General features: G+C 39.8%; 1 protein-coding gene across 3 annotated transcripts in view; it reads left to right on the top strand.

The window, feature by feature from the left end:
- The window catches only part of tmeff2a (transmembrane protein with EGF-like and two follistatin-like domains 2a), a 748,263-nt gene that overhangs the window by 664,471 nt on the left and 70,209 nt on the right, over positions 1-13,583 (top strand). For 2 of the 3 annotated variants that reach the window (XM_051930531.1, XM_028807628.2), the window contains exon 8: positions 7,436-7,562. In XM_051930531.1, the coding sequence (XP_051786491.1) occupies positions 7,436-7,562 (127 nt within the window). The remainder of the gene's footprint in view (positions 1-7,435; positions 7,563-13,583) is intronic. The other variant, XM_051930530.1, reaches the window with a different exon arrangement.

Below are 13,583 nucleotides of genomic sequence, written 5' to 3' on the forward strand. Positions count from 1 at the left end.
TGCCTCAGACACTATTGAACTGACCTAGTTGAATCTGGGATGTACCTATTTGTGTATGTTAGACAGTGAATGGTCATCTCTTTTGGAACAGACAGGCAGTCTTACTGCCAAACATTATATATATCTAGAAGACCCCAAATAGAAGTGATTGGGATGTGGAAATAAAAAATTAATGAAATTCTTATTTTTAATGTGAAAATTATTTTATTTCACTTTGCTAGAGTAAGTTTGGTGTTTTTCAAGTCAAAGATATTTCTTCACAATTTTGGTAGATATTATTTTAACGTATACAATTTTGTTCTACAGTGAAGCATATTTTTATAAATTGAAAAAAAAAATGTTCTTGAGTTTTAACATGGGGGTGAATTGGGTTTGGGTCTAAACCTAAAAACAAAAGCCTTAAAATTTATTGAATATGTCCACTCTAAAGGAGCAAATATTTCTGTTTAAGAATTTTTAAGAAATTGTGCCATCCATGTTTCTGAAGCAAGCTTGTGACAACAAAAGTAAACTCTAAGTAATAAATTTTATCACAGGTTTGTGGTACTACAACCCCAAATCAGAAAAAGTTGGGACAGTGTGAAAAATGTGAATAAAAAAAGAAAAAAGCAAGTTATAAATTCTCCTCAAATTTTATTTCATTGCAGACAGTATGAACACAAAATAATTCATGTTTTTTTTTGTCAACATCATTTGATTTGTAAATAAATATCCATTCTTGCCATTCAGGCTTGCAACACATTTCAAAAAAAGTTGGGACAGTACAGCATTTACCACTTTGTACAGTTCCCCTGTCTTTTAACAACACTTAAAAGACGTTTAGGCATTGAAGAAATCAAGTGACTAAGTGTTGCAGGTGTTAGTTTGTCCCATTCTTCCTGCAAACAACGTTTTAGGTGCGCAACAGTACGGGGTCTTCGTTGATGCATTTTTCGTTTCAAAATGCGGCAAACATTCTCTATAGGAGACAAATCAGGGCTGCAGGTAGGCCAGTCAAGCATCCGCACCCTTTTCTTACGCAGCTATGCCTTTGTTATGCGCGCAGTATGTGGTTTGGCATTGTCTTGCTGAAATAAGCATGGGCGTCCCTGGAAAAGACGTCGTCTTGAAGGCAGCATTTGTTCCTCCAAAACTGAGATATACTTCTCAGCATTGATGGTGCCATCGCAGAAGTGCAAGTTACCTTTGCCAGAGGCACTGACACAACCCCATACCATGACAGACCCTGGCTTTTGGACTTGTATCTGGTAACAGTCTGGATGGTCCTTTTCCTCTTTGGTCCGCAGCACACGGCGTCCATTTCTTCCAAAAAAGATGTGAAAAACCGATTCGTCTGACCACAATACACGTTTCCACTGCACAATGGACCATCCCAGATGCCTCCGAGCCCATAGAAGTCGACGGCGCTTCTGGACACTATTTATGTAGGGCTTCCTTTTGGCACAGTACAGTTTTAGCTGGCATTTCCTAATGTAACTACGTACTGTAGTGCTTGAGAGTGACTTCCTGAAGTAGTCCTGAGCCCATGCAGTTATATCATTTATTGATGAATGACGGTTTTTAATGCAGTGCCGTCTGAGGGCTCGGAGATCACGGCCATTCAGTTTAGGCTTGCGCCCTTGGCCTTTGCGCACGGTAATTTCTCCAGATTCCCTGATTCTTTTCACTATGTTATGCACTGTAGAGGGAGAAATGCCCAAATCTCTTCCTATCTGTCTTTGATAAACGTTTTTCTTCATCATTTTAAAGATTTTTGCCCGCACTTGGTGGCAAACTGGTGATCCTCTGCCCATCTTTGCTCCTAAAGGAGTAGGCCTTTCCTCGATGCTGCTTTTGTACCGAATCATGATTGCAATCATCTGTTAACATCACCAGTTTCAAATCACATCATTATTTAGTTATTATACCTCATTACTACCCCTTAATTGCCCCCATCCCAACTTTTTTTGGAATGTGTTGCAAGCCTGAATGGCAAGAATGGATATTTATTTACAAATCAAATGATGTTGACAAAAAAAACATGAATTATTTTGTGTTCATACTGTCTGCAATGAAATAAAATTTGAGGAGAATTTATAACTTGTTTTTTTCTTTTTTTATTCACATTTTCCACACTGTCCCAACTTTTTCTGATTTGGGGTTGTATTTTCTTGAGGTAAGGACACATTTCCTGTTTGCTTGTCTGCTCACAGCTGCCATCTTGGGTGAAACTTTGACATTGGCCCTGGGCACACCCCCAGATTTCCAATGCTTGAGGTTACAAATTATTCTGCTTTTATCTCTGTAGTTCAGTTTCTCCAGCAGTTAAATTCTGCTGTGGCTTGTAACAAATGATGCTTTCAGCAAAACTGATATAGCAACACAGCTGTGATTTACAACATCGACAAGCATCAGCAACACAGGCATTCTCAAATCATAGTACTTTCTTAGGCCATGTGAATTCAAATCAAAGCATATTGTATCTATAGTCAATGCTGGCACACATACTGAACCACATACAGACAACGTAGTTTATTGACAGATATTCACTCAAATAATTTTTTTTTTCCCTAAACGGCATCTACTTTTCACCTATTACATAGCCTACAGAGCAAGATGGTGCTGTGTCATATATTGGTAAAAGAGACACATAAAAGTTTCATTGTACTGTGTATACATAACAATAAATCTGAACTGAACTGATTATACTACATTGCATTTTTCATAAAAGCCATAGATTTTTGAAAGAACTGAGTCAATGCGCATGTTAATACAAAGTTCACAGAGCCAGTCAGCATTCAGTATTATGCACATTCTATGGTTGTGTCATTTGCATGCATGATTTAAAAAATACTGATAAAATGAAAATGTTCTAATTTATGATCACTCAGCATCTTATATATAAACGTCTACACGTGGAAGTGTGTGTGTCTGTCTGTCTGTCTGTCCTGGAAGTGCAAGGCTACAGCATGAAGCTCAAGGAGCCAGCAAGGCGTCCCAAGTTAGCGAGTTGGAGACAAACTCGCTTAGCTGCTAATATGCAAGCGAGGTGAGCACATCAGCAAAACAAAACCTCTGAGAAGAGAAAAACTTGCTCTAGCCACTGATAGACAAAGGGGGTGAGCACATCGGCAAAACAAAACCACCGACTCTGCATTTCAGTTTTTTTTTCTGACAATTTCAATAGTTTCTAGGAGTCTGAGCTTTTCACAGCATGGGCTTACACAGCTAGTATGCCATAAATTTCAATAATTGGTTTGTGTCATTTATATCTGTTTTTGCATGGTTTGGCTCTGTCACATAATCTGCTATTTTTATTTTCTTATTTATTTTCATTTATTTATTTTTTTTGCTTTTTTTGCTTTCTAAAACAACATGGATATATTGGTTTGAAGTATGTGTTGTAAAAGAAGATACAACAACATGAAAGGGTTGTGGCACCACCCTGGTGACCCTGTATAATTAAAGGTTTGCACAAACAAAAACATGCAATAAGTTGCAGAATTGTCTTTTCAGACTCAAGTTCAAACCAGAAGTAAATTCAAGATGGCCAAACTGCTGGTCATGTGGTTTACGGGCAGGAAGGGACTGGTCCAGAAAGGGGGGACAATGTAAGTGATGTCAGAGGAAGACAGAAGACATTAGCCAACAGTACCTACCAATCACACATGTGTGACAGTGTGTAATCTCAACATGAAAATCAATACACAATAACACTCTTGGAAACAGAACTGCACAGAAAAAAGTAGGATAAAATATAGCCCAAAGCTACGAAAATCTGGGAAGTTTGAGGCATGGCTAGGGTCAATGTCAAAACTCATACAGTGAGAGCTGCTGTGAGCAGACAAGTGAACAGGACATGTGTCTTTAGCTCAAGATAATATTACCAAGAATTTCTGATCAAATTTTATACTTCAAAATTACTTTTGTTGTCACAAGTCTTCTTCTTCTTCTTCTTTCAGCTGCTCCCATTAGGGGTTGCCACAGCGGATCATCTGCTTCCATATCTTTTTGTCCTCTGCATCTTGTTCTGTTACACCCATCACCTGCATGTTCTCTCTCACCACATCCATAAACCTTCTCTTAGGCCTTCCTCTTTTTCTCTTGCCTGGCAGCTCTATCCTTAGCATCCTTCTCCCAATATACTCAGCATCTCTCCTCTGCACATGTCCAAACCAATGCACTCTCGCCTCTCTGACTTTGTCTCCCAACCATCTAACTTGAGCTGACCCTCTAATGTACTCATTTCTAATCCTATCCATCCTCGTCACACCCAGTGCAAATCTTAGCATCTTTAACTCTGCCACCTCCAGCTCTGTCTCCTGCTTTCTGGTCAGTGTCACAGTCTCCAACCCATATAACAAAGCTGGTCTTACTACCGTCCTGTAGACCTTCCCTTTCACTCTTGCTGATACCCGTCTGTCACAAATTACTCCTGTCACTCTTCTCCACCCATTCTACCCTGCCTGCACTCTTTTTCACCTCTCTTGCACAATCCCCATTACTCTGTACTGTTGATTCCAAGTATTTAAACTCATCCACCTTCGCCAACTCTACACCTTGTGTCTTCACCATTCCACTGACCTCCCTCTCATTTACACACATGTATTCTGTCTTGCTCTTACTGACCTTCATTCCTCTCCTCTCTAGAGCATATCTCCACCTCTCCAGGGTCTCCTCAACCTGCTCCCTACTATTGCTACAGAACAGAATGTCATCAGCAAACATCATAGTCCATGGGGACTCCTGTCTAATCTTATGTGTCAACCTGTCCATCACCATTGCAAATAAGAAAGAGCTCAGAGCAGATCCCTGATGTAATCCCACCTCCACCTTGAATGCATCTGTCACTCCTACCACAGACCTTACCACTGTCACACTTCCCTCGTGCATATCCTGTACAACTCTTACGTACTTCTCTGCCACTCCTGACTTCTTCATACAATACCACAGCTCCTCTTGAGGCACCCTGTCATATGCTTTCTCCAGGTAAACAAAGACACAATGCAACTCCTTCTGGTCATCTCTATACTTCTCCATCAACATCCCCAGAGCAAACAACGCATCTATGGTGCTCTTTCTTGGCATGAAACCATACTGCTGCTCATTAATCATCACCTCACTTCTTAACCTAGCTTGCACTACTATTTCCCATAACTTCATGCTGTGGCTCATCAATTTTATCCTCCTGTAGTTATTACAGTCCTGCACATCCCCCTTATTCTTAAATATTGGCACCAGTGCACTTCTTCTCCACTCCTCAGGCATCCTCTCACTTTCCAAGATTCCATTAAACAATCTGGTTAAAAACTCCACTGCCATCTCTCCTAAACACCTCCATGCTTCCACAGGTATGTCATCTGGACCATCGGCCCTTCCATTTTTCATCCTCTTCATAGCTGTCCTTACTTCCTCCTTGCTAATCCGTTGCACTTCCTGATTCACTATCTCCACATCATCCAACCTCTTCCCTCTCTTGTTCTCTTCATTCATCAGCCTCTGAAAGTACTCTTTCCATCTGCTCAACACTCTCTCCTCGCTTGTGAGTATGTTTCCATCTTTATCCTTTATTACCCTAACCTGCTGCACATCTTTCCCAGCTTAGTCCCTCTGTCTAGCCAATCGGTACATGTCCTTTTCTCCCTCCTTAGTGTCCAACCTTTCATACAACTCATCATAAGTCTTTTCTTTAGCCTTCGCCACCTCTCTCTTCACCTTGCGCCTCGTATCTGTGTACTCTTCTCTACTTTCTGCATCTCTCTGACTATCCCATTTCTTCTTTGCTATCCTCTTCCTCTGTACACTCTCTTGTACTTCCCCATTCCACCACCAAGTTTCCTTTTCCTCCTTCCTCTGTCCAGATGTCACGCCAAGCACTCTTCTTGCTGTCACCCTTACTACTTCTGCTGTAGTTTCCCAACTATCTTGTAACTCTTCACTACCACCCAGTGCCTGTCTCATCTTCTCCCTAAACTCAACCCTGCAGTCATCCTTTTTCAAATTCCACCATTTGATCCTTGGCTCTGCCCTTACTCTCTTCCTCTTCTTGATCTCCAACGTCATTCTACAGACCACCATCCTATGCTGCCTAACTATACTTTCCCCTGCCACCACTTTGCAGTCTTCAGTCTCCTTCAGATTGACTCTTCTGCATAGGATGTAATCTACCTGTGTACATCTTCCTCCACTCTTGTACGTAACCCTGTGTTCCTCCCTCTTCTTAAAATACATATTCACCACCACAGCCATGTCGATCACTTCATCCAACTCACTCCAGAAATCTTCTTTTTCCTCCATCACATACCCAAGTTGCGGGGCATATGCACTAACAGCATTCATTATCACACTTCCAATTTCCAGCTTCATAATCATTACTCTGTCTGACACTCTTTTCACCTCCAAAACACTCTTGACATACTGTTCCTTCAGAATAACCCCTACCCCATTTCTCCTCCTATCCACACCATGATATAACAATTTGAAACCACCTCTGATCAACCTGGCCTTAGTCCCCTTCCATTTAGTCTCTTGTACGCACAATATATCAACCTTCCTTCTCTCCATCATATCTGCTAACTCTCTCCCCTTACCAGTCCTACTGCCAACATTCAAAGTTCCTACCCTCAGTTCCACTCTCTTTACTTTCCTCCTCCCCTCCTGCCTCCGGACACGTCTCCCTCCTCCTCTTCTCCTTCTTCTTCGGCCAACAGTAGCCCAATTTCTGCCAGCGCCCTGTTGGCTAACAGTACTGGTGGTGGTCATTGTTAACCCAGGTATTGTTGTCCGCATATTGATTTGGCAAAGTTTTACACCAGATGCCCTTCCTGATGTAACCCTCCCCATTTATCCGGGCTTCGGACTGGCACGAAGAAACACACTGGTTTGTGCATCCCCTTTGGCTGGGATGTGTCACATGTATGCCTCTTAAAACTATGCTGCTTCAAATTAATGTTTTTAGTACGTGTTAAAGCTTTTGTTTTCATGTTTGGACACTGGAGCCATCACCTTCATTTTGAAATGCAAGAACGGGCTAGGTATTTTTCTAAATTCATAATTAATACTTCACATAGAACACAATTTTATGTGACAAATTAATATATATTATGATTGTGAAGAAATATCTGACTTGAAAAATCAGTACTAATCCCTCACTCCTGTGATTGTTGTTTTTAGTAAGACCTGTCATGTTTTTTAATATAAAAAGTTCTGTATAAACTTAGTGATCTGCCTGTCTTGCATGCTGTTATGAATGAGTTAAGTGTACATTTGTATTAATTTGTATGATATTTTGGAGACATTCAGAAAAGCATATTTATCATGCCACATTTTTCTTTTAAGTTTACAGTACAGAACATTACAAAACCTGCTAATGTGGTATTTTACAGAATGGATAATGCATGCATAATGAAGTAAATAGTTCTTTTCGTATGTAAAATGCCACCTGTTTGGTTTGCAGAAGAAAATGCAAATAAGCTGGAGGAGAAGGCCCGAGTACCGTCAGTCCCTTGTCCAGAGAGCTATAAAGACTACTGCCTTCATGGGAACTGTGAATACCCCAGCGATATTCTACAGCCATCCTGCAGGTGAAGTTCATGGATTAATTATCTTTGTTTCTTTGATGATCAAATGACTTTTAGGTACTTTTTCACAGAGGACACATCTGATAGAATCTTGCTGGCAGCCTGGGCGTTTAAAAGCAATTTTTCATTCCCTTTTTTGTTATCTGATGTAAATTCTGAGATTTCTATGTTTGCTTTGATGAACAATTGCTTATCTTAATATTTTAAAGCATCTACAAGCATATTACATCTAAGTAAGATTAAGGATTTACGTGCATGTTTGTAGGTGATGCTACACTCAAGAGTATACTCTGTTTGCTTAAATAAGATTGATTACAGAAATCTTTAAGCAGCATGGTTATCTGGATGAGTTTGTAGTAATTAACTGGCTACAGGTGAAATGATGTGTGAAGAATCAGAACAGGAGATCAAACTACTTGCATTCCTGGCTGGAGTCCAGCATTGTATTCTTACTTGTTTGTTTTTGTGGTGCCTGAACCTTACCTAGTGGGTCAGGACTTAAAATGAATATCACTGAGTGAGAATACATGAAAATGCTCACATCTGTTTCACCTTGTAACCACTGATTGCTGTAGTACATTTTCAGCCTTTTTGACATCATTATGGATGTGGTGCCCTAGAGTTAAATAATAAGAGTACACAGGCAGTGTTGTTAGATACGATTATAGGATGGGGATAATGATAGTATTGTCATTCCTCTGACCATGCCCATAATGCCCTTATCCTTCTAATTGGATGCATTATCACTTGAGTCAGAAGGGAAATTTGTTACTTTTCATTCATCGTAGTTTGATATATGTTAATATTAAAAATTATAATTTGAGCAGGTCCAACATTTCAGATGAGAGATCACTTCTGCTCTGCCGCATGTACCATTACTGCTTAAACTGTAGTAAACACATTGCCCACATCAATGACAGCACAGTGAAGGACATGCTCAATTGTGCCAGTGTTGAAGAAAAGCTACCTGTCAGAGGCCTGCTGGTGTGCAGATGCAGCTATTACCTACTTCCCTTCTGACTTTAATTCCATAAACCACCAATGGGATGAGACAAAGCCTCCCAATTGCCAGTAAGCTTGTGAGGCATTTTAGCAGGTGTTACCAGTAAGGGAAATTGCAGCTCCCAAAACCCCAGTCAGAAATACCATAAAAAAGACTTCGCAAGTCAAAAAACACTCATTTTCTTCTCCTTCTCTTTTTCATTCTTCTCCCACTTCTCTTTGTAAAACCCACCCCTATTGTGTTCGTGTCTCCCTGTCTTACACCACCATCCTGGTCATGCTCGTTCCCGTATACTAGACACCTGGAGTATAGACTGCTGCCCCCCATTTTCCACTACGCAGGGTGTCACAGGGATACATAGCGATATATTTCAAAGCGTAAAATTACATTATTACATTATCATGTTCCAAGTATCATGATAAAACCATCTGATGTAGTCCCAGAAAATTTCCACCCTTAGTGGTCAGGGTGGTGCAATTTAAACCACAATTACTGTCAGATCAGTTTCTGCTCCTCAGTAACTGTGTGATCATCATCAAGGTACTTTATATATAAACTAGACATTAAGCCCGTTACAATAATGGGCACTAGAACATAAACATTAGTAGGAACAGTGTATATTAAATGGCAAGGGACCTTTTACCTCAGTAAATTTTTTCCGTAAAATGCCTATAATTTTCTCTGACAGTAATACTGGCTTTGCTGTCCGTAATATGCGTTTAATTTTCTGTCACAACAGTGGGCAATCAGCAGATTCTCCCCTGCAACTGATGTAATGTGCGCGAAAATAAATCTGCTTTTAAAAGTCATCGTATTGTAATATCATGAAAATTCGTATATTTCGGAAAACCCCTTCAACGACTGACACGTTACACTTTCCCGTGCCAAGCTTCTTAATCGCAAATCTGACATCTTCAGAGTGAACACTTGCAGAACAATGGGGAAGCTGGTCTCCACATCTCAGTACCGGATTGGATTTTTCGTGTTTTATGTTTTAGGTCTTACCTCATTTACCAAAATCCGAATGGATCTGCCGCATGATATTTTATCTTTTTTATAGTTTTGGTATTTTATTTATATGCCGCCCTCTCTGTCTTGTGTGACGCGTCAGGTGGCCTTTGAAGCATCTGCTTTGAAGTATTGCACCGTGACCCGTGCATGTGCACTTCACCAGAAGACACACACACACGGACACTGGACGCACACAGGGGTTTTATTAAAGAGGATATGGTGTAATGGATTAATTGTTGCTGCTACTCTGCCAATCCATTGTCCTGGGTTTTAATCATGTGCCCAGATGTTCTCTACATGAAGTTTTCATGTTTTCCCCATGTCTGCTTGTGTTTTCCTCTGGGTAGTCTGTTTCTCCTCCTACATCTCCAAAGACATGTGCGTTAGGCTGACTGACTGATCCAAATTGATTATGTGAGTGTGCAATGCTACCTAATGCTGTTTCTTGCTTTGGGCTTGATTCTGTTAGGATAGTCTCATGAGGTCACAGGGGATTCTCAAACTAAAAAACATGTCAGGGGACAACCTGTCACAAAATGTTTAGTGAATAGCAGTGAAATCCTGCACTGCAAAAGCTACATTCATAGGGCTTCTTCATAAAACACTGGCCCCCAATTCCTCCAGTAGGGTTTTAAACCGTTGTGAGAGTTTCAGAGAGAGAGAGAGAGCAAAAAATATTGAACAAAAGACTTGATGCTGAGAGAAAATAAAAAGTGAAAATAGCTGTTATCCATTCAGGAGTTCAGTAGAACAAGGTAACTGGAGATTAATAATTAATTTTGTATTGCAACAGTGGGGACAGACAGACAGACACTGGGCTCCACATGTTTGAGAAGTGCCTCTGTCTGCTAAGGTATCTTTCTGTCATTTTAACTACTACCTCACTATGTGAAATAACAACAGCAAATGGAGTTTAGATAAGCATTGTGGTTTACAAATATGCAGTGTGTTGAAACGCTGCAGCTATTTTGTGAGGGCATGTTTGCATTTCTAATCCGAGAGTGATGTTAAATTTCTTTAGTTATTCATTTAGATGTGCAGCTTCATCTGTGCACCTACTGGTGTTGTTAGGTAGATTTGATTCTGGTGTTTTGAGTACTGAAATCTGTATATCCAGTAGCTCTTCATTATCAGTTCTGTTTTGAAGAAGGGTGACACACCGTTCACTTCAAATGCATCTTTTATAGTTCATATTTTCACAAGCATATCTGTCAATTCTTTCAAACTGACAATGACTCCTACACTACTGTTGTAACACTGAACAATAGGGAGCACACAAAGCACCTGCGACAACATTTCATTCACGTTTACCATTTGTCCATTGATGTTGACAAATGCCAAAGTATAATCTCATGTTATAGAAAGGTTTTCCTTTCAATAGGCTGCTTGTGTTTAGAATAGTTTAGGTTTATTTTTAAAATGTGTAATGTCTAATGCATTTTTCTTAGGAAACTGTAGATGGTTCATTGTAAATAGAATATTGTTGTCTGTCTGACCAAGTTAACAAGAGCACCTGTGATCTTTGCAGTTCAAAATAACCACCCCTACTTTGCATGACGCCTTCATGAGGCATTGGATTGGTGATGTGACACACAGTGAGCCGTGTAATTGTTCCCACCCAGTTTTAAGCAAAATTCCCTCATGGATGTATATACAGTACAGTATTATTCATCCAGCATCAGCAAAACTACTGCCAGGATGGCTTCAGCCCTTAGCAATTCAGAATTAAATTAAGTGTGTTTCCGTAATGAAATTAACATCTATAATGTTAATTTATAGATTTCTACTGTTAAATAAAATATCTACTGTATACTAGTAATGCAGGTTATTCAATACAAGTATAAAGTTCCAGTAATAAACTTATCTCTCTATTATAATAAAAAAATCTTGGATCAAGACATGATCTTCTTGGAAGACACTTTGATGTCCTGCGAGAGGCACTTTGACATCCCACGACAGTTCTGTGAGAGACACTTTAACATCTGGCGAGACAAAGCAGCGAGAGAAAAGGACAGCTGCTGTACAGGCTTTTAAATGATCGATGCACAGTGCAACAAGCAGAACACGCAGCAGCAGCAAGCCAGCAGCTGATCCGTCTGCATCTCCTTAGCATGCATTCAGCCAGAGCCCTTCGCAACGCGAGCGGCAGAGACGCGTCTGGGGGGGTGGTCGAGTGAAGCGAGCAGTGGGCTTTGCCCCCTAGTCTATTTAATAATCACTTTATTGAGTTTTTGGAGAGAAAAATATAAAATTGCAGTGTAATGTATATCACTTATACTGGATCTCATCCAGAGCTGGCTCCTACCTTGCCTTACTTTATTTATTCTTTTGTTACTTCATGTACTGTGATTATTCCTACCTTTTGTGTGGTTTTCATTTAATAGATTAATCATTTTTGAAAGCATCTAGACTCTTTGGTATTATTGCAGACTGTATGCCTTTCTTGGAAGATGCAGAAGCACTAGGCTCCCTTATTATATTTTTCTACCTATTTTAAGTTATTTTTGGATATTTTCTCAGCATGGCTTTTTTATCTCTATCCACTGCTGTAGAAGTATATTTGAAATAGTCATTTAACATAACTAAATGCTAAAGTCATGCCTGATTTTCTTTAATGTGAGAGTGTTTGTACATGTCCTTGTGCCCATGTGGGTTTTTCTCCAGGTACTTCAGCTAGGTCCCTGATCTGAAGATGTGTTGGTGAGGCTGTTTGACAAGTCTAAGGTGGGCCTGTGTTAGTAAAAGTGGGTGTGGGAGTTAGAGTGCCCTGTAGTAGACTGTGATCTCATCCAGGTTTAGTTCTTAATATGCAGTGCTGCTAGGAAACTTTACAACTCCTTGCAACCATGGTATTGAAATAATCAAGTCCAGAAAATGAGTGAATGTTAATGAGGAACAATTGTTCTACCATGTGTTGGGAAATGCAAGTAATAATGCACAGTCAGTTGTAGTGGTCCCAAGGACGCTAAGATTCCAAATGCGGTGATTTCTTTACTTTATTATGGGTACCCTAGGAACACACACAACCCTGACCCAACACACACACACACACACACAGATCAACTCGACTGACTCGATCAATAATAAAGATAATAAAGTGTATATTAATCAAATAATGAAGAGAAAAAAAAACAATATTAAAAAAGTGTACACAAAAGCTCTCCCCAATTCCCCAGTGGTGATAATTATTTACATACACTACATAAATGAAACCAAACAAAACAACAGACACTAGTCAGTAAACAATTAACACTAACAGCAAAGTCCAACACAGTCCAGTATAGCAGGTGAAGATGACGATGGTGTGTGGAATGAAAAACCCTGTGAACAGCCCTCTGAAAGAAATGTAAAGAGGTCAGATGTGATTTTCAAGCGAGAATACATGTCTGGGGACAACCCGTTACAAAATGTGCAGTGGTTAGCAGTGAAATATAAAGATTTGTCCTAATAAGTTCCAGTTGTAGGGTGAAGATTTGGCATGATTGGTTGCACTCCTCAGACAAAGACATATTTAACCAAGACTCACAACTCACCTGGACAAGCAGGTACAGGACAGCACTTACATCCAAATGTGATTGTAGTTATAATCTAATAGATGCATAAAAACAAATACAGACATATGATCATAATCCGCTCTGTGTCTTTTTGCTCCTTTTTAAAATTTTCGCTCAATTATCCTTCTTCATAGTAACCTCTGCACCCTCAGAATCTGCTCAATAGTGTAATACTGCCGGGTCTGCTGGGAGTTGTAGGCAATTTAAGTAGTGCTGCTACACAGTTCCTCTCATTGAGAAGCATATATCAAGTGGCCATTTAATTGAGTACACTGACCTAACAGTATATTGGTTTCTCATCTACCTTTGAATTGTCCTAAAGTTATCTGGGCATGGTTTCAACCATATCACCAACATACACATAAAATTTTTGGAAGCGGTGGTAAAGTAAGTTGTTTTATAAACCACAAAATTGAGTGGTGTGCATAGAGACTAAAAGTATTACCAACAAAAAGA

The sequence above is a fragment of the Erpetoichthys calabaricus genome, chromosome 8 (genome assembly GCF_900747795.2).
Source record: "Erpetoichthys calabaricus chromosome 8, fErpCal1.3, whole genome shotgun sequence".
NCBI classification, from domain to species: domain Eukaryota; kingdom Metazoa; phylum Chordata; class Cladistia; order Polypteriformes; family Polypteridae; genus Erpetoichthys; species Erpetoichthys calabaricus.